The sequence below is a fragment of the Schistocerca serialis genome, chromosome 1 (genome assembly GCF_023864345.2).
Source record: "Schistocerca serialis cubense isolate TAMUIC-IGC-003099 chromosome 1, iqSchSeri2.2, whole genome shotgun sequence".
Lineage (NCBI taxonomy): Eukaryota > Metazoa > Arthropoda > Insecta > Orthoptera > Acrididae > Schistocerca > Schistocerca serialis.
Window position 1 is genome coordinate 598,117,042 of NC_064638.1, and position 23,623 is coordinate 598,140,664.

Here is a 23,623-nt window from a genome sequence, read left to right on the forward strand (position 1 = left end):
CTGAATATCCCAATGAAAAGTATTCAGTTCCATAATGTAGGGGCTTGTGAAGCCGTTCGCTGTCTCAGAGAGATTTCAGAGGAGTTACATATTCCATGGCCCACTCTAAAGCTAACCAATGACCTACAACTGAACTTCCGATGCACCGAGATCATACTACTGCGCAGTATATCTTAAGGGGACCACACCGTGGTTCAGGTCGAAAAAAATCGATTTTCGGTTTTCATCATATTTCGAAGATTAAGGTTTTATTTGAGTACTCTGAAAAGGATTTTGTTGACAAAAATTTCTTCGAGCATTTAAAGAGCATTTGCCTACCACGTGTGTTTATGTGCCACGCCCACTTTTCTGTCACCCACTTTTTTGCATGTATTTTAGATCTTTATATCCCCGACATTGCACGTTAGGGATTTTTTTTTTACTTCCGAGTGTATTTGCTATCCTTGGAATGCAACGGTCGGTATTCTTTTGTTTCTGCTGTTTTTAAATAGCACGCTTTCAAACACGCGGTTAGTTTTGTTCAAGTGTGATTGCGAGTAGTTGTTATACTTACGTTTGCAGTGCTAGTTTATGTGTGTTTTGTTGTGTTTATTGAAGATGACGAAACGTAAAGGCATTTTCAAGGAAGGACAATTTAGAGGAAACAAGTTTAGAAAGTTTCCTGTACAAGAGGTTATGTCACCTGGCAACAATGTTTCTAATTGTAATTCTTCAACAAGCGCATCATCAAAGACAAAGAAGCTCTCACCATTTCAAGACAGTTACAACGAATTTACTGTAAGTGACAAGGGGTGCAGTAACATTATTATAAATTTGAGAGTATTATCAGGTGTAATTTCTAAATTTGTCCAATGTAGAGAGTGTCGTGAGTCACAGAGTGTGAAAACTTGTGAGAGTGCCAGTGGGAGAAAAGGCCTAGCAATTGCTTTGGATATAATTTGCACTAAATTCTCAGCTGTGATTTCATTTATGAGTTCTTCAAAACCAGATGCAAGTGGCCCTTATGAAATCAATACTAGATTATGCCTTACGATCCATTGGCAAGGACATGGCTGCAGGGGGAACATTTTGTTCAGTGATGAACTTACATCAAGCACCAAATAAATTTGAAAAACTGACTGCAATATTAGAGAAACCTGTATGTGAGGTCAGTGAGGAAAGCATGAAACTGGCTGCTAGAGAAGCAGTGGAAGAAAATGATGGATGTTCGGATATTGTAGTTGCACCTGATGGAAGTTGGCAGGAAAGAGGACATACTTCTCTGAACGTAGTAGTGAGTGCCACGAGTGTAGACACCGGTAAAGTGTTAGATGTGGAGATATTTCTAAATATTGCAAATGTTGTAAAGTCAATGAACATAAAGAACACAACTGTGTGGTTAATTTTAGAGGAACCAGCGGTGGTATGGAAGTTCATGGATTACAACAAATATTTCATCGCTCCGTAGAAGCAAAAGGCGTATGGTACACCAAATATTTGGGCGATGGTGACAGTAAGGCATACAACAATGTGGTGAACTCTAAGCCATATGGAGATGCCATTATTTGCAAAACAGAATGTGTAAGCCATGTTCAAAAACGTTTGGGAACAAGGCTGAGAAAACCAACTGTTGATATGAGTGGAAAAAAATTAGAAAATGGAAAATTGTTGACCGGATAGGGTCGGTCAACTAAAACTGAAATAGAAAAGTTGCAGGTATACTATGGGCAGGCAATTAGGAGAAATAAAAAAAATCTGGAGGCAATGAAGAGAGATGTTTGGGCCATTTTCTCCCACAAGTCCTCTACTGATGATAAGCAATGTCATCGATTGTGTCCAATCAGGAGAAAATTCGTGGTGCAAACACAATGGGGCTCAGGCAACTGGAGAATCTCATTCTCACCAGCATTCTCTTCCTGCTGCTGTTATTACAGCAATTAAACATATTTTCAGAGACTCATCCTGACCTAAGAAATTGTCTGCATGGGCAGACACAGAACCCAAATGAATGTTTCAACAGCATAATTTGGAACCGCCTTTTTAAAACTGTATTTGTAGGCATGCATACAATGAAACTAGGAGTTCATGATGCTGTTATTACATTCAGTTGTGGTAATATTTGAAAGTTATGGGTACTGAAAAAGCTGCAAATCAATCCTGGTGAAAATATGATCACTGGGCTACAACATTGCTATAAAATGAGGTTAGCCGATGCAGACAGTCTGCATCTAATATGGCCAAGAAAGCAAGACAAACATCCAGGAAGGTGAAAAAGAAGCTGGAAGACCTGCTAGAGGCCAAAGAAGGGCCATCATATGCAGCAGGACAATTTTAATTAACTGTAAGTAACAAATTTCAAAAGTTTTTTCTTTAATGTCAATTCCCCGCAAACTAAAATTTTCAGTACTTATGCCCCATTATATCAGAAACTATCACAGATAAATGAATGAAATTTTCAGACTCTGCATAACATAAAAAGCCACCTCTGGTACTACATTCATTAATATTTCCCCATTAGGAAATTCACAAAAAAATATTTTCTGCAGAAAAAACTTAATATTTTCTGTTAATAAATTTAAAAAAGTATTTCCTAAAAACCATAAAGTGGATAAAACAGATTTTACTACGGTTGACTATTAGCATCATGTAACATACAGTAAAAATATTAAGGTCCTGCATCAAATAGTTTTTTTCAGAAATGGGTCAAATACTTGCCTAAATTATCATGGGTTAAAAAAAATGTTCAAATGTGTGTGAAATCTTATGGGACTTAACTGCTAAGGTCATCAGTCCCTAAGGTTACACACTACGTAACCTAAATTATCCTAAGGACAAACACACACACCCATGACCGAGGGAGGACTCGAACCTCCGCCGGGACCATATCATGGGTTAGATAGGCTGGGTGTGGTCCCCTTAAACAGCTCATTTACAGAGATCGGTAACCAAACATTCCATCGTCAGGTGTCAGGAATGAGTTTTCATGGTCATGCTTTGCCCACAATATATTAATCATAACGAAAACTCAAAACGAAAACGCTCGGCCTCCTATAGAGTCGTGAAACAATATGGCAGTGAAGAGCAATGGATCAAGTTTCTCAAGACTGACGCTTCGCAGTAAATGTCACAGGAATAAATTCGGGACTTCGCTTAGAGTGGTGTAAACAACAGCGCCAAGTGGAGCTCTGAAAAGTAGCCACGCAGAATGCAAGATAAGCCGCGTAGAATGCAAGATCAGAGTTCATCGCTACAAGAAGTTCACAGGGTTGTTTGCGCCGGTGCAAACGATTTCGTTGTATCGGGCAGTTGCAGAACGACGAGATATGATGTCATATTCTAATGCGCTGGTTTGAGACTGATGATGATTTTTAGTCTGTGGTTCGCTCACCTGCGCGGTCATCAGTGTCCGTACAAAGGCCCCTAGTTTTACACAGTCCAATTTGTACACAATCCAATCTGGCCACTGACACGAATGATGATGATGATGATGATAAAATGATGGGGACAACACAAACACCCAGTCCCCAAGCAGAAAAAAAATCCCCAATCCGGCCGGGAAACGAACTCTGGACCCCGTGATCCAGAGGCAGCAACGCTAGCCACTTATTTTTATTTTGTTCTATATTGTTCGTTGAATTTGTTCGTGGCGGACGTCCGATGACACTCGTTCAGGTTGTTCGTTGATCCAGTCACTTAGTTTTTTATTACAGAGGGTAGCTAAACCCTCTGACCGAACACGCTTAGCTACCGCGCCGGCTAAAGTATTTGATTCTATGCGGAACTGAAACTGCGAACTTGGGTTCCCGGGTCCAGTGCGCTAGCAGGTAGCTATTGATGCTTGCTACCAGCTTTTGTACTTTTGACAGGGCACCAGCGATGTTATATGGTTTCAAATTTGTTTTAATTTCCAATCTATGATTTTCTGCGTATTAGTGATTTGATCTTGGCTGTTAATTTTTCCTTTGCTTGTAAAATTTTTCGACTCTGTATGTTTCTCCATATCCATATTTAGGTTGTTAATAAAATTTTCAATAAGGTGTTTATTTTTAAGCTCAGTTTATACGTTTATTCATGGTTAGTCCTTTCGGTAGTGTGTATAATATCTGCATTGCTCGTTCTGTCTGGTCTACTTTGTGGACTTATGTTTCTATGTGACCGAAGAAAGTGGGTGTATTTGTGTCGTAATTTCTGGTCTGTTCTCGATATCTAACTCTGACGTTTCTTCCTGTTCGTCCACTATAAAATTTAACGCAATCGTGATATTTGATTTTGTACATGCCCGACTGTACGCCAGCCGCGCGGGATTAGCCGAGCGGTCTCAGGCGCTGCAGTCATGGACTGTGCGGCTGGCCCCGGCGGAGGTTCGAGTCCTCCCTCGGGCGTGTGTGTGTGTGTGTGTGTGTGTGTGTGTGTGTGTGTGTGTGTGTGTGTGTGTGTGTGTGCGTGCGTGTGTGTGTCCTTAGGATAATTTAGGTTAAGTATTTTGTAAGCTTAAGGACTGATGACCTAGCAGTTAAGTCCCATAAGATTTCACACACATTTGAACATTTTTTTCGACTGTACGCCGAATGGTGATTCTGCTTTCCCCTGAGTGAATTTGTGTTTTTAGATTATGTTTGGTTCGATAAGCTAATCCGTATAACTGTATTTTTCAGTAATGTATTTAATTTGTCTGATATATTTCCCATATACGTTGTAGGTATTTGTAAGACTTTTGCATCACTGGTGGTTCTACTAGCAGTTTTGAGTGCTTATCGATGTCACTGTGTGCTGGTGTGGTATATTTTTCAAAGAGGTGAGTCATTTTGTTTGGGTTATAGTCATTTTGTTTTTGTATATGTTGTAGAATTACTATTTTCTTTGTGCTGCAGTTCGTTCTAGTGGTAGGTTGGTCATCTGTTGATCACTGCACGGAAATAAGCGTGTTTATATGCTTTAGGGTGACATTTACAATGTTGCCTGTCGTTGCGGATTTTCTGAAAATTTCGAAGTTGTGTGTATTGTTAACATTCCTTATTATCAGGTCTAGAAAAATTTTTGTTCTATTAATTTCTGATCCCATTGAAAATTTCATTTTTGAATGTTGCTCGTTCAGTGCTGTATGTATTTGTTGAACGACTGTGTTAGTTCCGCCTATTAAGAGCGTTAGATTCCTCTACTTGTAATGTATCTGCAACACATACAGTATATCGGGCTGCGACCCCTCAGGAACGCAAAGTCGCGGAGGTTTCCTGCCTCGTCATTTTCTCCAAAATCATTATGCCTGAGAAAGAATGTATGAAAAATCCCCCTTCAACGTATTGGACTAGTTGTAAAGCCTCTTCTGAAGACAGTAAGAAAAAGAGATCCTACACGCTGTCAGTTATATATCTTACGTCTTTTTAGCGAATGGCATCGGGTGTCAGAAAGTTTTTGGCGACATGGTGCAATTCGCCAATGTGAGAAGTGGGTTGTCTTATCTGACCACTAAGTAGGAAAATGAACGTATGCAGTTAGAAATGGCATTCTTAGAAATCTTTCAGTATCTCATTTGCTAAATTTTTTGTCCACGCACAATCAAAGGAAATGCCATGGATTAATTTTTATGACTCAGCAATAGTAGAATAGTAGTTCATGTCGTGTTCAAGGACAATCTAAGTGATTAAATAAGGCATACATACACTACTGTTTGTGAAAATTGTAACACCAAGAAGGAGACATATGATCCACTTTAAATTAGATTATGAATATGAAAATACGCAAATGATTATAATTACAAAACCGTACATGTAATTTCAGCGTGAGAATTCGTACTGCGTGAAGCCACCACTCGCTCACTCGCTGTAATTAGACTCCAGACGTCACACCATAGAGTCAAAGAAGACATGGATATGCTGCTGCGGAACACACTGACTTGCAGTTCGAAGGAGCAACCACAAAGCATCGACAGTGGTTGCAGGAGGACGAGAAGGAACAAGATGCCAACCGTCCATATCCCAGATAAGTGCGATGACCGCCACGTAAGGCTGAACGTGCAAGCTAGGGAAACTGGGGTATCCGTCGTTCTTCGAAGAAGTCTTGCGCATTCCTCGCCACCTGTGAGTGAGCATTGTCTCACTGAAAGATGACATGTGGAGTTGCCTGCAGGAGGGGCATTGCTTCAGGCTCTAAAACCTCCCCGATGCTGCGATTGCTGATCAGATTGCCCTCATTACGTAGAAGGTGAAATAGCATGTTTTAGCCAATGGAGCCCAAAGCATTGCACTTGGCATCTGTCCATCATGCCACTTAACAATGCAATGTGTCCGACTGCGTTGACCATGTTAGTGTCTAGCCGTCTCTATAGGAAACTCTATATTTTGCCATTTAACATGCTAGCGACGGTTTATACGCGCCCATTGTGGTCTGAGAGTTGGTGAGTTGTTAGTAGAAACCGATGCAATGGTATGTGCAGTCTGTTAAGTAAGAGCGTGGTCGGCATTACACACAGATGGTAAAAGATGTCGCCTTAGTACTTTCACAGCCCAATAGAGGGAACCTTTGTCCATAAATCATTTATTTACTTTGAATTCTTGACTGAGATACACAAGAAGAGACATGACTGCAGCTTACGTGTCACATTTTGAGGCTTTGTTTCTCTGTAGTCATCCCAAAGATCCGAAAATGAGCCATATGTCGCGTCTAAAAATATATAGGGAAATGAAAATTTGTAGAAAAGTGGGTAGCACGCTATAAGTTAGTTAGAAATGCTTATGACTTTGAAGAACGGGTTTCTATCGGTAAGGCGACTCCAAAAGTGATGATTAACCTTTTTATTGTTGACATTGCATCAAGCACAAGCAAAATTCACTTTTAAATAGCTGTCAACACAAATTCGACGCATCTGGATGTGTCTTTCACGTGCATATGCGGGTATCTTTGTTTCAAGCACGCTTCGGACATACCAAGCAATTATCGACGCTGGAGGTGACTGGACGTATTATTAATTGGAAATGTTTTATTCATATATAATGTATGTGTATGTTTTAGTTTGTTGTCAAATACATTTCTCTATTGATTAACCCGACCACGATGTACTTAACAGACTGCATGTGACCAATCCAGCCCTCACCAGAACCGTCGATGCAGATATGTCCACACCCTCTGCAGTGCTACAACGTCGAACCAGCTCTATGGACGAAGCTGTTCTGTCGATATTGACTATGCTGACAAGATGACGGTAATACTGTGCTGTGGTCACACTGTTTGATCCAGTACCAGCTCTCATTGTGCACGACCTTCTTCTACCCATTGGTTCCATACATGCATCACTCTCATAGCAAAGTGCTGCACACGGACCGCAGCGTCACGGTAAGAAAAATCTGTTTCCCAGAGACAAATCGTTATGTTCAGTTCGAACTCACTCACATACTGATATTGCGCCCTTTGACGTCGACGAGACATTTCGGCACTTACTTGCACATTTCCTTTTCGTTTGACAAATCTGCGGACCCGCTCGCTGAGGGGGTTAGCCCTGAGCTACTCGCCTGTGTGTAGGCAATGGGCTCGTGGACGGGTCCGTGTGTTGGGTGCAGCTGTTCCTTGGTGAACCCTGCCTTCTTCCCCCGACCGATACCTGCCAGCCTGCACTCCATCAGTAAAGCGAGGTCGGGTCTGAGAAGCGCTTCCCAGTGTCCACAAACTGTCGAACTGATCGCGGCTGTAGATGGCGAGAGGGTCAGCAGTCTAGTCGGGCTATGAATGGGCGCCTCAACGTTGATCTGTTTGGGCACACAAAAGAGGCCGATGCTGGGCCAATGTGCACACCATATATCTCCAGTCCTGATTACTTATTTTGGTTCCACTGTTCTACACATCCTGCGATTTTGGAGTAATGTGGACATTCCTTTAGTGTGCTGCAATTTTCACAAACTGTAGCGTTTATTCTACAACGATCCATACACAGTGAGACCTGAGTTTCTTCTGGCGTATACAACTTTCAAATAACTTCCGGGAATTCAGCCAGGTAACACCAGAGTAATTTGCATGTACGCCGCCTGTCCGTTGCAGTTTCCTTGAAAATGGCGGGGTGTTCTTCCGCCGAAATATCGGCGGTCGCTGAAAGTGTTACCTGGCTGAATTCCTGGAAGTTATTTGAAAGATCCATACACAGATTTTCATTATACGTTGCCCATCGAAAAAGTCTCGAGACTTATTATTTTCCTAGTGTACAATCGGTGGCAGTACAGTAGCTGTGGTGACAACTTGAACTGAAAACTATAAACAAAAGACGCACATTCTACCATTTAGTTGTGAGAAGGCAGTGTTTAGTAGTGGACATCCAGCCCTATTGTGTCCACATAGTTGTCACAAACTATAACTGAGCAACATCTGTAAATCTAGTGTTCAAGAAATTCTCCAGAAAGTTTTCAAAAAGGGGAAAGTGTGTACAAAGTTTGTCCCACACACCATGAGTCCCGAACGAAAACAATGAATGTGGACGTCTGCAGTGGCTTGATTGAAATGCAAAAGGTGGACAATTATTTTCTGTAAAAAATTATCACAGGTGACGAGACATGGTGTCATCAATATCAGCCTATCACAAAAGTGTAGAAATTAACATTAACGGTCAACACTTTGACGACATAAGCGACATTCTACCCAACATGACGTGTGAGTTGAATAACATCCCAAAGCTTGACTTGGTTATGTCGCTGATCACATATTATGTGTTATGGGGTTATAAGAACGTTCTGTGCGTAGTACTCGAGAGGGGGAGACTGCGTAGAAGACCTGAAGCGTTGAAACCTCTATCTTGACTTTCCTCTGTTTTTCATTAATCCAGTCTCACTCACGGGGTACACTGGGGCTAGTAAACACATTCGGATACATCTGCCGGAATTATTGGTGGCAGTTCTTTAATAAAAATGTACTAAGCTTGCGATAGTGAAATATACTTACTTTACAACGACCTGATGGTGACGTATGTTTTCCACCAGCTGGCAGTATAGTAGCTTTCTTGGATGGTCGTTATGCTCAGTGACTGGAGCAGCAGTTTGTTTGATCTGTTGAATAGCAACATCATCTGTTTCCTGTCCGAGCACATTAGTGGGACAGCTGCCCTTTCGCTCGGCAGAAGCGTCCGCTCTCCCGAGCACTGCCAGGTTGTCGTTGAGAATCTGCAGCTCGGCTGTCACCAGCATCATTAGCTTGTAGAAGGAGGCGTCGATCAGCATGGAGAGTTGCACCGCCATGGTGCCGCACAGCGCCTGTACCGAGTACACTATCTCGTACTCCGGCGACCGTGGCGGAATCCAGACTGGATTCGGCGGCTGTCGGTCGACCTCCTCTGAATCAGGAAATTCATCAGCTGTCTTGTACTGCAACAACGGTGCGCTGATCCACAAACAGATCACTACCAGCACTAAGACCTGAAAACGAAAATTCACACTCTTAGCATTATGGCTTCTTTATCATGTTCTATTCTCAGAGAGGTTCCAAAAAGGTTGAGGAGTTATGCCCCGAAGTGAATCTTTCAGTTGGTCTATAGCTATAAAATCATATTATCATTTACCTGTTAGTGTAAGTTATCAGTACAATGAAACGCAGACGCCGGCCGGAGTGGCCGAGCGGTTCTAACAAGGGAACCTCCCCATCGCACCCCCCTCAGATTTAGTTATAACTTGGCACAGTGGATAGGCCTTGATAAACTGAACACAGATCAATTGAGAAAACAGGAAGAAGTTGTGTGGAACTGTGAAACAATAAGCAAAATATACAAACTGAGTAGTTCATGGGTCACATAGGTAACATCAAGGAGAAAATGAGCTCAGGAGCGCCGTGGTCCCGTGGTAGAGTGAGTAGCTGCACAGGGAGAGGTCCTTGGTTCAAGTCTTCCCACGAGTGAAAATTTTACTTTCTTTATTTTTGCATAGTTATCTGTCCGTTCGTTCATTGACGTCTCTGTTCACTGTAATAAGTTTAGTGTTTGTGTTTTGCGACCGCATCGCAAAACCGTGCGATTAGTAGACGAAAGGACGTGCCTCTCCAATCGGAACCGAAAACATTTGATCGCAAGGTCATAGGTCAACCGATTCCTCCACAGGAAAACACATCTGATATATTCTATACGACACTGGTGACGGCATGTGCACCACATGACAGGAATATGTTGTCGACCCACCTAACTTGTACACTTGGCGATTCTTCTACCTTGCCCGATTTAGGTTTTCTTGTGGATGTGATAATCACTCCCAAAAAAGTGATGAAAACATAAGAGTTTGTCACATGAACTGAAAATAAAAAATTAAAGTTTTCACTCGATGGAAGATTTGAACCAAGGACCTTTCGTTCCGCAGCTGCTCACGTTACCACGAGACCATGGCGCTCCTGCGGTCCTAGTGTCCTTAATGTTGCCTATGTTGCCATGAACTACTCAGTTTGTATATTTTGATTATTTTTCACAGTTCCACACAACTTCTTCCTGTTTTCTCAATTGATCTGTGTTCAGTTTTTCAAGGCCTATCCACTGTGCCAACTTATAACTAAATCTGAGGGGGGTGCGATGGGGAGGTTCCCTTGTAAGCGCTACAGTCTGGAACCACGCGACCGCTACGGTCGCAGGTTCGAATCCTGCCTCGGGCATGGATGTGTGTGATGTTCTTAGGTTAGTTAGGTTTAAGTAGTTCTAAGTTCTAGGGGACTGATGACCACAGCAGTTAAGTCCCATAGTGCTCAGAGCCATTTGAACCATTTGAAACGCAGACAAGAGCAGTAGTGTAATCACTGTCCTGCCATTAATTCGAATTTCTTACATTGGTTTTTAAGCGAAACACTGAAATATTGTTATACGTTCTCTAAGCATTCCTTAGCTTAGAGATCCATAGGAAGTGACCTATGTTTTTAATCGGAAAGCGTTCTAGTCGCGGTACAAGTCCGAGTATGAAGACTGCTAACAGTACCATACCACCCTAAAGATTGCCAGAAGTGCTCAGTTTGATTCCGGTACTGTGAAAGAGCTGGTCGCTACATGCGATGATTTGCTTGCTGTTGAAGGTATTCGTTTGCTAGACGAGTTATACACTGAGGTGACAGAAGTCTTGGGACACCTGCTAATAGCGTATCGGACCTCCTTTGGGCGGCGTAGTGCAGCAACTAAACGCCCGACAAGTCTTTTCAAGTCTTCTCGAGAAATATGCTGCCTCTACAGCAGTCCATAATTGCGGAAGTGTTGCCGGTGCAGGATTTTATGCATGAACTGACATCTCACTATTATTCGATGGGATTCAAGTCGGTCGATTTGGCTGGCCAGATCATTCGTCTGGACTGTCTAGAATGTTCTTCAAACCAGTCACGAACAACTGTGACCCAGGACATGGCGCATTGTCATCCATAAAAATTCCGGCGTTGTTTGGGGACATGAAGTCGCTGAATGGCTGCAAACGGTCTCCAAGTAGCCAAACATAACTGTTTCCAGTCAATGAGCGGTTCAGTTGGACGAGAAACCCTGGTCCATCGCAAGTAAACACAGCCCTCACCATTATGAAGCCACCTTGTACAGTGTCTTGTTGACAACTTGGGCCTATGGCTCCATGGGGTCTGCGCCACACTTGAACTCTATCACCAACTCTTACCAACAGAAATCGGGACCGATTTGTCCGCCTCACGGTTTTCCAGTCGTCTAGGGTCCAACCGATACGTCACGAGCCCAGGAGAGCCGAATCAGGCGATGTTGTGTTGTTAGTCAGCAGCCTTAGCCCATTAACGCTAAATTTCTCCGCTCTGTCCTAAAAGGTGCGATCGTCATATGTCCCAGATTCATTTCTGCCGTTATTTAATTTACTGTTACTTGTCTGTTAGCACTGACAACTTTACGTTAACGTCCCTGCTTTCAGTCCTTAAGTGAAGGCCGTAGGCCCCTGCTTTGTCTGCGGTGATAGATAATGCCTGAAATTTGGTATTCTCGGCATACTCTTGACACTGTGGACCTCTGAATATTAAATCTCCGAATGATTTCCGAAATGGAATATCTCATGCGTCCATCTCCAATTACAGTTCCGCGTTCAAAGTCTATCAATTCTCGACGTGTGGCATTAATTACATCAGAAATCACGTGAGTACAAACGACGGCTATGCCAATGCACTGTTGTTTTATACCCTACTTTGTATACCGTCATTTGTATGTGCGTATCGCTATCCCCTGACTCTTGTCACCTCATTGCACGTTGTCGAGCGTTCCAGCTAGCAGGAGAAAATTTTTCACCTAATAGTCCCACATAAGAACGCACAAAGTTGCGCAACTTGTGAATCTACATACCTACAGGTCAACTTGGGAAGAGATATAGATTTGCAAACTAAGTTTAACTCGTCTCCAGTCTGCCAGCAGCGCCCAATGGCAGTTCATCCGCTACACGCTGCCTGGACGGTAATATACCAAGATGGGTTTCAGAACTGTTTCTCTCTTGCTCAATACTAATGTACGCCCCGATAGTTGAATGGTCAGTGTGACGGACTGCCGTCCTAAGGGGCCCGAGTTCGATTCCCGGCTGGGTCGGGGATTTTCTCAGCTCAGGGAGTGGCTGTCGTGTTGTCTTCATCATCATTTCATCCCCAGCCGGCGCGCCGGTAGCCCAGTGTCGCGTCGAATGTAATAAGACCAGCTCCAAGGCTGCCGGACCTGCACCGTAAGGGGCCTCCCGGCCAACGACGCCCAACGCTCATTTCCATTTCAGTACTAACTAGCGCCCTACTCTCAAAAACATAGATACCTAGATTACGAAAGTAGATTGTATCACCTATACGTTGGTTGTAGAACTTTTGTGCTCTACTACTATGGTAATTTCATAATCAGCTGTACAACGTCCAGAGTTAATGCCGTTTAATTATTTATTAATTTAATCTAATCATATCAGGGTGTTAAGGCTATTTCTGACATAGGAACAGAGTTTCACACATAGCATACTTCGTACATCACAGTTGCTTAAAGACTAATAGTAATAGTAATGTAATAAATAGTAATAAAATAACAGTAATGAAATGAAAAATAACTTGCAATAACGTCTGAAAGCATCTAATGCCATTCGGAGTGTTAACTAATAGCAATAATACTAACGAGACTAGTACGTCTGCTAATATAATATTAAAAATGACGATACATAATGTATTTAAGTGAATACAAAAGTTGTATTATGTGACGAAAAGAGTCCTGAGGGAAAGAAATATAAGTTACTGCAGCACCAGCTAAGGGCTTTGGGGAGTGACAAAGGCCTTGTGAGAAAGAAGGGTACTTAGTTGTTATGAAATAGTACAAAGGTAGACATTATTGTTCTTTTAGTACACATACCGTTGGTGTCTTTTTAAGTTCTCTGATACATTGAAGACGGTTCCTATTATTGAAAAGAACTTAGAAATAGCGGCAGTGTGATACAGAGTAAACAAGCATTTCCAGTGCGTTGGTCATACAAAAGCCGGCCGCTGTAGTCGAGCGGTTCTAGGAGCTTCAGTCGGGAACCGCGCTGCTGCTACGGTCGCAGGTTCGAATCCTGCCTCTGGCATGGATGTGTGTGATGTCCTTAGGTTAGTCAGGTTTGAGTAGTTCTAAGTCTATGGGACAAATGACTTCAGATGGTAAGTCCCATAGTGCTTGGAGCCATTTGAACCATTTTTTGGTCGTACAAAAGCGTTCAAGTCGATCAGAGAGACGAGAGACTGTATACTTTGAAAGCCTAAAGGAAATCGCTGCTGTCTTAATTGTTCGTAGCCATGATAGCTGTGTATATGTTGGTGAAAATGATCAAAAAGTCGATCTCATAAATATATCGTATGCAAGCTTCGTCAGCAAGCAAGCGCCCTGAGCTTTTCTCAAGAACACCTTGTAGGACATCGCCGCTGTAATCAACAAATGGAAATATAAGCGTTTGTACAATTTTCTTTTTCGGATTTTTATATTTCTGCTGTCATGTACGGATACCAATGTATTCTTGCAAATTGTACCTATGTTCAGTCCAGTTTATTATGTTTCCATCTGTTATTACTATTATTACTCGTAGATTCTTTGCTGGTGGTTAAAAAGTCCATTTGTCGCATTTAGGATTAAAGATGGTAGGGATTCCTGAAATTTCAGGCCAGTTGGCTTGGAAGATCGACCAGGACCGCTTGCACTTTGGACGGATTGAGCTTCACCCTGTGTTTTATACACACTTTGATAATGCACACAGGTCAGCACTGACGTCCTTGACAAGCCTTGACAGTTGATTGGTTTTGTACTGATGTGTAACTGTAGTTCATTGGCATACATAAAGTTTTACAGTGACACAGAACTGATGACGCATCATTAAAGTACAATAAGAAGAATATGAAGCTTAAGTCCGAGTCCTGGAGGGGTCGCTTGATACTATCTGTCTCCATTGTGACTTTGTGGTTGCAAAAATGATGTATTGTTTGTGATACGTCGGCTACAAACGAAACCATTAAACTGAATTTGACGAGAAATTTAATCTGCTAAGTTTAGAAAGTTGGTTAAAGTCAACAGTTTCAGAGGTTTTGCTAAAATATAGAAAGGACGTGACAGTCGCCTCACGTCTCTCCGTAGCTAGTTTCAAGTTACCAGTTACTTTTGCTTAAATCATTGTTGTGTTGTCAGCAGAACTCTGAATGTTATTCGGTATTTGTCTAACAGACTGTTCGTAGTTAAGCGTATTTTGTCACCTAAATATACTGAAACAATGTAATCTCAACATTATGACACACAGGCTCATTGAAATTATCTTACTAGTTGCAATGGAACTTACGTATTCTGTATGAAAGGCGTATGATATATTTTACTGCCTCAGAGCATTCTTGCACAAAATTCTCTGGGTTTGCAATTCGATTTTCGTTTTAGTAGAAATTTAAGCTTTGAGTTCTCGTTTCATTTCCGTCATCAAGAGATGAGTGGCTGCCGAGACTGGTACGGCATCTTAAGTAATTCCAGTATTCTTTACTATACCTGTACAGAAGAAGTCGCCGGCCGCTGTGGCCGAGCAGTTCTAGTCGCTTCAGTCCAGAACCGAGCTGCTGCAACGATCGCAGCATCCTGCCTCGGACATGGATGTGTATGATGTCTTTAGGTTAGTTAGGTTGAAGTAGTTCTAAGTCTAGGGGACTGATGACCTCAGATGTTATGTCCCATAGTGCTTGAACACAGTAGAGGTCACGTGAGAAGATAGGTAGGAGGACGGCAGAATTCACATGCACAAGTGTGGAATGGCAGTAAAGCCATCTTTGTTTCTGGGTCGCAGATTCTACTGTAGGACACTCATTAATGAACCGTTGCATAGGGCCTTACTACAGTGGACAGTGGCGGTGTCAAACGCCTCCTGGTGAGGTTACTCTGCAGTAATGTAAACAGACAAGGAACTGCACTGCCTGTCGCCAGATTCGAATGTTGGTTCTCTGCTGGGCATGAGGAAGAGGATGGTTGCGTTTGTCCACGGATGACTCCTGGTGACAGAATAACAACATTTATTGATCAGCTGCAATACACTGGTTGTTGGCCCTCTGGGCGAGGTTTGCTTCCGCTCGTAATACTTTCAGCGGCGACAGAGGTGGCCGCCGCTGCCTCGGCAAAGGCGGTAAGGCCTCGGAGGGTCGGACGACGGCGGCTAGCACCACGCGTCGCGGGTCTCTTGTGGTGGCAGCTGTGGGACGTGGCAGCGGGACAGGTGAGCGCACTTGCTCAGCGACCATGGCTGGTGGCGGCTGTGGAGGCCAGGGTCCCAAGCTCCTGCCGCCGTCACGGTGTGTCGTTCAAATGGCTCTGAGCACTATGGGACTCAACATCTTAGGTCATCAGTCCCCTAGAACTTAGAACTACTTAAACCTAACTAACCTAAGGACATCACACACATCCATGCCCGAGGCAGGATTCGAACCTGCGACCGTAGCGTCACGGTGTTTTGTGGAGGCAGCATCACAGAACGATGGCGACAGTGTGTTACCACAACGCACCCCAGGTGATGACTCCCACTACAGGCGGCTGCCTGCTAACAGCATCCAACGATACTGGCTGTGATGACTAGGGAGGTGGCGTCACTCTGACGCCTCCTGGACGACGACCGCAACACAGCAGTGACCGTTACGATGACTGTGATGACACCGACGCCTCCGAACTGGCGCCGGTACTGAGTGACACAGGCTCCGCGTCATTCCAACGCCTCATAACGCTCGATTATGATGAGCTGGCTGTCTTTCATTAAATATGTCTTTCTGAAACGGGTGATTGCACTTCTTCTTCCTCAGTAGGTCTGATGTCGCTCAGCTGGCGTACCTGACCTGATTACTGCCCTCAATGTTGACACCCTTGGGGGTGGGCTCCGCTGGTCGATGACAATGTGTTCTTCCTTGTATTGCTTAACTCGGCATTCCGCCGACCCACTTGTGTCATGGTACCGTAGCACTGAGCTGCGCAACAGAATGTAAAACACATACGACTTCTGGCTCCCAATATTCCTTACATTTTAGTAAATTAATTACTGTAACCTCCTACCTTTAATTAACTTAACCGCTCTAACAATTTGACTCTCTACAGTAGGAAAGCAGTGGGCAAACTCGATAAAATTTGACCTTGAACTTTCCTCTCCCTCCTGTTCTCCCCATCCCCTTCCTGATTCATCCCCACTCACCTTCCCTACCCTCATGTCAATCTGTGGTCCCTTCCTATCGTCTCCAGTGACCTCACCACATGCCTGTAACATCATGGGAATGGTCCTAAGATGTGCACGTAAGCTTATTTCTCATATTACAGATATTATGTGTTCTGAAAATGTATCAGGTTGCTGCCAGAGGTGAACAGCTGCTTACTAGCAGACTGCCCAAGACAATTAGAGAAAGGACAATCTGTAATGAAATAAGTGGTGAATTAAAAGTTATCTATGTGGTTAAGTCTGCTTCTGTGACACAGGAACGACGATGTGGCAGGAAGAGCAATATTTGAAAAAAAAAACCGTAAGGAAACACTAAAAACCATTTTGAGAGAATATAAAAATGCTGTAGCAATACTGTATAAACTACCAAGGCAGCCACGCATTCTGCTAACTCTCATGATACCTGACGGCCGCCTCTGGCAATATAACGAGGCACTCACCTCAGAGCTCCAAGTGGCTGCCGCGTGAGACAGCATGCGGAGTCCAGTTATGAGTGCACGAGTGTGATATGGTCCATTCTGCAGGATCCAAATACAAATATGCACTCAGCCGCACTCGCATAGAGGGATAAGGACGAAGAGAAGCTGTCGCCAGTCTTGCACAATAGCATACTTTCACAACATCTGTGTGTGTGTGTGTGTGTGTGTGTGTGTGTGTGTGCGAGTGGTCCTTTCCATTCACTTCATTCATAAAATAATAGACTCAATAGATCATTTTCACAGACAAAGTGCTTCCTGAAATACAGCTCTTTAACGTCCCTCCCCTCCCCCCCCCCCCCCACCGCCCCGCCCTTGTCAAAACTTTCCACAGCAGCCTCCAACAATAGTAAGCCTATCTCCAGAGCATTCTGTCATTAAGGCTAGAAACTTCCTCACCACCTGAAGCAGAGAGACGTAATATCTCTCGAAACCAAACAGTCCTTCGTAAACAAAATTCCTGTCGAGAATATTTCATGAACCGTTAACCCTACTGGTTTCAAAGATATTCCTGAATGCTGAGGGAAATGTTTTCTGCAAACTGATATATGCCGGGGATGTAAACCATAGCAAAATACCGGTCTGCTGACCACTCCTTCCTAAACGTATAACCTGCCACGTACCTGTAATGACTGAGGTAACACATGTTCTCGCATCGATAAAGTATCGTGAAAATCCTGTACAGCAATATGTCATAGGGTATATTTATTCCAAGCAGTGTCTCACCTGGTAAAAAAACCTATCCTTACCTGTCACGCCACACAACGAAAATCGCCTGATTACCACTCAATTACGCATATCATATCCCTGGACACTGCCGTCCTCCATCTCAGTGCTGACTTATTCCCCTAAGTTAAAGTACAAAGTGTACACTGTGTAGTAGGATCACTTGCATCACTATTGAAACAAATACCTTGGAGGAGGAGAGCTTCATATTCCACGATTCCAATATTCACAAACAACAGACAGGTCGAGAAGTCCACCACTACCCCGTTCGTGGTAGCCCCACTGAGAGCAAAATCAGGATAGGAAGAATTGCAGCTCAAACGCCACTACGGGAAGGGCCTCTTTCAGTAAGCTCACAACCTGCAGACCGTCCACAGACACTCATGGGACTGCCACGGCTGCACTCCTCTTTAGACAGCAAGCTGCGCCTGCTTTTAAGAAATGGAACCAGACCTCTGCACATTGTGCGAGAGCACCTTCGTGCTGTCCGCTGCTTAATGGGGTGCTTCGAATGAATAACTAATCCAGTGACATGATCTGCTGGATGGTGAGAGAGAGAGAGAGAGAGAGAGAGAGAGAGACAGACAGACGTGTCTCACTCTGACAAACAAGCGTGCTGTATCCTCCTTTGACTGGAAGTAATTTTCCATGTAAAATCTTTCATATCCCTTACGACTATCGATGCACTGGTATCAATTTTCCACATCAAATCTATACCTCCCTACGACTGGATATAGTCTCTTCACTTCCCACCTACATAATTTTGTTTGCACATGTCAGAACACAGGCCACAGTAACTGTACACTCCAACACATAGGCATTTCAGAAAAGTAGTGCAATTATCGTTTGTATTTGTATAGCGCCCGATAAAATTGTGGTATGTCCACACTCACACTGCCCAGGTGTCTCGACTGTCTTCAATTGTAGGAAATTTCTTTACATTAAGGTCTTCCAGCCTGTCAGATCGAGAACAGACTCCACTTATTTTCAGTCAAGGTCTTTGGAAGGTGCTACATCCCACCAAGACTCTCTCAGACATGTATTGTAAAGCACAGGCGTCTGGCAGTATGTGATAATCAACAGTGCTCCCGCCGACAAAAGACATCGCCAATATGGATTGGTGTACTGCATTAAACATCGCAGTCGATAGTACAACAAAGAATACGAGAGGATCTATTTGGGTCTATGAGAGGACATTCTGCATATCCGTGTTACAGACGTATTGCCTAACCTGTTTGTACACTATAACAGACTCAGTTGTACCCTTTTATTGGCCGTAAGTTTACGTAACATAACATAAAAATAAGCTTAATTTTTTCAAGGAACTCCTCAACAGAATAGAAGGAGTGACCCATGAGGAAACTCCTCAGTTTGGATTTGAAAGCACGTGGATTACTGCTAAGATTTTTGAATTCTTGTGGTAATAAAAACGAGCGTATGGCATTGGTGGCCGGGAGACCCCTTGCGGGGCGGTTCCGCGGTCGCTCCACAAGTTCTTTAACGCCACTACGGCGACTTGCGAGTGAATGAGGATGAAATGATGATGAAAGACACACAACACCCAGTCATCTCGAGGCAGAGAAAATCCCTGACCCCGCCGGGATTCGAACCCGGGACCCCCTGCGCGGGAAGCGAGAACGCTACCGCAAGACCACGAGCCGCGGACAATTCTTGTGGTAGCTTATCGAAAATGGTTGCAGCAGTATACTGCACACCTTTCTGCTCAGGAGTTAAAGAAGTCCGATCCAAATGCAGGTTGGATTTCTGCCAAGTATTAACTGAGTGAAAGCTGCTTATATTTGGGAACAAGCTGATATTGTTAACAAGAAACGACAGTAAATAATATATATATTGAGAGACCACTGTCAAAATACCCAGACTAGTGAATTGGGGTCAGCAAGAGGTTCACCAGCTTACACCACATGTTGCTCAAACCGCCCCATTTCTGAGCCAAAAATTGATTGGGAAGAGGTGCCCTAAAATAAAATACCATATGACATAGGCGAATGAAAATAAGCAAGGCAGACTAATTTTCGTGTCGAACGATCACTTACTTCAGATACCATTCAAATAGTAAAAATGAAAGCATTAAGTCTTTGAACAACATCCTGAACGTGGGCTTTCAATGACAGTCTATCTCAATTCCTAGAAATTTGAACTGTTCAGTTTCACTAGTCATATGCCTGTTCTCTGAAATTGAAATTTCAGGTTTTGTTGAATTGTGTGTTAGCTACTGTAAAAACTGAGTGTTACTGTGATTTAGCGTTCGTTTACTTTCTACAAACCATGAATTTATGTCATGAACTGCACAATTGGAAACCAAACTAATGTTGCACATAGCATCCTATACTACCGAGCTAGTCTCATCAGTAAACAGAAATATTTTAGAGTTGCCCATAATAGTAGAGGGCATACCATTTATACAAATAAGGAACAGGAGTGGCCCCAACACCGATCCCTGGGGAACCTCCCTTTGACCATAGCCCACTCAGACTCCACAACACAGCCATTCTCAACGCTGTGAATAATGACCTTTTGCTGTCTGTTGCTAAAGTAAGAGGTGAACCAATTGTGAGCTGCTCCCTATATTCCAAAATGGTCCAATTTCTGGAGCAATATTTGTGATCAAAACAATCAAACGCCTAGCGTTCGAAACCTTTTGTTTAACCCATCCAGTACCTCACAAAGAAAAGGGAATATCGCATTTTCAGTTGTTAAACGACTTCTAAAGTCGACGACTTCTAAAGTCGAATTGTACATCTGATAGCAAATTATGTGATATAAAATAACCAATTATCCATATATACACAGCCTTTTCAATAACTTTAGCAAATACTGATGGCATAGAAATAGGTCTAAAATTGTCTATATTATCCTTTTCTCCCTTTTTATAAAGCGGCTTTACTACTGAGTACTTTAATCGTTCAGGTAACTGACCATTCTTAAAGGAATAATTACAAATATAGCTAAGTACAGGGCTAACATGAGCAGCACAGGACTTTAATGTTCTGCTAAGAACTCTATCATATCCATGAGAGTCCTTAGTCCCACACAATCACCGTATCTCACACGCCTTGAGACAGTGGAGGAAGGGTAAAGGGTACTAGGCCTTACCAGGGACTCAAACGTAAGAAAAATCAACACAGGCAAGTGTCACAGGCTCACCACTTACAAAAAACAGGGATGAAACAGTCAACCTGTTAACACATTAAGACCATCTGCCTGAAATCTTTGGAATAATAATGGACAGTTCACAAAACTTTAAAAGTCTAACCACATTTGTTTGCAAGTCACTTAAAACAGAGTGACGATCTGCTGCTGCCCTCTGGTCTGAAAATAAAACATAACCTAATAAAATGTGGCGCACAGTGATTTGTACACCACAAGCACAACACGTTGCAGAGTCCCCTCGCTGGAGCAAGAATCCACAAGTCCTAGGGCTGCGGCCTACGTAAAGACCTCATACGGTCAACGTGGCTGGGAGAAGGTATGCCATGGTCGTGTTGTAGGCTTTACGAGCCAGAGCTTTTTGTCTGTCGCGTCCATCCACTCATCATCCCGCCAACGCATGACTCGATAACCTATACAACAAGTCAACAGGATGCAGGCGGATGATGCACAAAACTAACTGAGGTTCGTGACACATCTCCTTCGCTGCTACATACGCCTTTCATTCCACACAAAACCCATGTGCCCTGGCAGCCAGCAGAATGACATCTCCTTCACCCGCCTTTTAAGTGGATAAGGCCTTCCTGGATATCCTGGACTATATTTCCGACTGGATACATACGTTGCAGAGACTTACGGGCATGTCTCATCTACTCCAGCGACCTCAAAATTGTGGATAATTCGGAATCGAATACTGTGAACTCTGGAGGCAACCGAATCTTAAGGACACGATCCAAGAAAAGAATAGAGTAGCCAAAAATTACCTCCCTTCGTGAGCGGAGAAAGAGGTCTGTTTGCATATCGAACTGCAACATTGTAAGAGGACTTAGTTTCACACTGGTTTTAAATTCCACAGCATGCTACATCGGATTTGGTCGTGACCAGGCGCAGTATCACGAGCGGTAGACAGTGGCGAATCCAGTTCCCACATGGAGAATGAGCGGTTGTAGGACTCCAAATTGTTGGACCCGAAGTCCGTAGTGACATGGTAATCATGGACAGTGGACTTCTGGCTCGCAGTGGCAGTAGCCAGTGCAAAATGTTTTGCCATCGTCTGTGGAATATCTACAGCCCTAATTCAACATCACTGCTATACGTAACCGCTTGGGTTTACTGACAATCCTCCTGATGGCTTCCAGTACTGTAGCGAGACAAGTGGAACTTTTGATAAAAAATTGGTTCAAATGGCTCTGAGCACTATGGGACTTGACATCTATAGTCATCAGTCCCCTAGAACTTAGAACTACTTAAACCTAACTAACCTAAGGACATCACACAACACCCAGTCATCACGAGGCAGAGAAAGAACTTTTGATAAGAGTTCAGGAAAGCTGGCCATGACGTTTTCTTGCTCTCCTTCAAGATATATCAAGCCTTCACCCTCGCTAATAGAAAGGCTGCGAGGTTTTCCGCCGTTGTGTGGCACTTAAACCGTCGCTGGGCTACACGCCTGACTCGGATGATTGAACTGTACTCATCAGTCAATCGAGGGACAGGCGTTCACCTAGACTGTCGAGAGGTCTTATGGGTGGAGGATTACTTGTGTGCCGGCCGCGGTGGTCTAGCGGTTCTAGGCGCTCAGTCCGGAACCGCGTGACTGCTACGGTCGCAGGTTCGAATCCTGCCTCGGGCATGGATGTGTGTGATGTCCTTAGGTTAGTTAGGTTTAAGTAGTTCTAAGTTCTAGGGGACTGATGACCACAGATGTTAAGTCCCATAGTGCTCACAGCCATTTGATTACTTGTGTGATGTGTTCGACCCATTCCTGGACGCTGTCGCATTCAAACACAGCCAGGTGGCTGAACAGCGACCAGTTGGCTCTGCTGATCATCCAATGCGGCTGCGTCCTTTCAGGAAGAGCTCTATCCAGTAGGTGAATGCGGAGCAGCAAGTTGTTACTGGAATGAAGATCGTCAGTGAACTTCCACTGAACAGAGTCGGCGAGGGCTGGAGAGTAGAAAGAGAGGTCTGTGGCTGAGAATGACCCAGTAGCAGCACAGAACTAAATGATAGTGCCTGTGTTGAAGATGCATAGCTCGTAAGATGTCCTGAGGCTCTCCAAAACCCAACCCTGAGTGCAAGTAGAGGTTGAGCCCAGAATACATAATAGTGTTGAAGTCTCCCTGTAGGAGAAATGGTCAGGCGAGTTGTTGTATAATATCTGTGAGAGCTTCAGAGTACATGATGAGTAGAGGCAAATGTAGCGAGCAAACAGTGATCCACCGACTCACATGAACTTCAACCTCAACTGCACCCACTTTCAAGTCAGTAACTAGAGGGAGAGCTCAGAAGTAATTTGCATTATTGACAAACACAGCAACACATCCCTTGGCCCTTTCCGCAGCCAGGTCATCCTTGCGATAACACATATAGCTCTATAGTACAGGCCAATCAGATGCTTTAAAATGCGTTTCCTGCAGACACAAACACAGGGGCGTTCCTGTCAGTTCGTCTGCATGGGTCACGAACGCGTCAACGCTACACTGGAGGATGGAAGCCATTTATCATGGTGATTGGAATTTCACCCGCTGTTTCCACCTGAGAGGTGAATCTGTCATGCGTCGAGGCTCACCCTTGAGGCGAGACGATTGCCCCAGTCCGACATCAAGGTCCATAGGCTCTGAAGAAGGCTCG

The 23,623-nt window shown here is 43.7% G+C and overlaps 1 protein-coding gene across 1 annotated transcript in view; it reads right to left on the bottom strand.

The window, feature by feature from the left end:
- The window catches only part of LOC126418209 (uncharacterized), a 120,923-nt gene that overhangs the window by 62,583 nt on the left and 34,717 nt on the right, over positions 1-23,623 (bottom strand). The window contains exon 4 of the mRNA XM_050085179.1: positions 8,899-9,368. Coding sequence (XP_049941136.1) covers positions 8,899-9,368 — 470 coding nt within the window. The remainder of the gene's footprint in view (positions 1-8,898; positions 9,369-23,623) is intronic.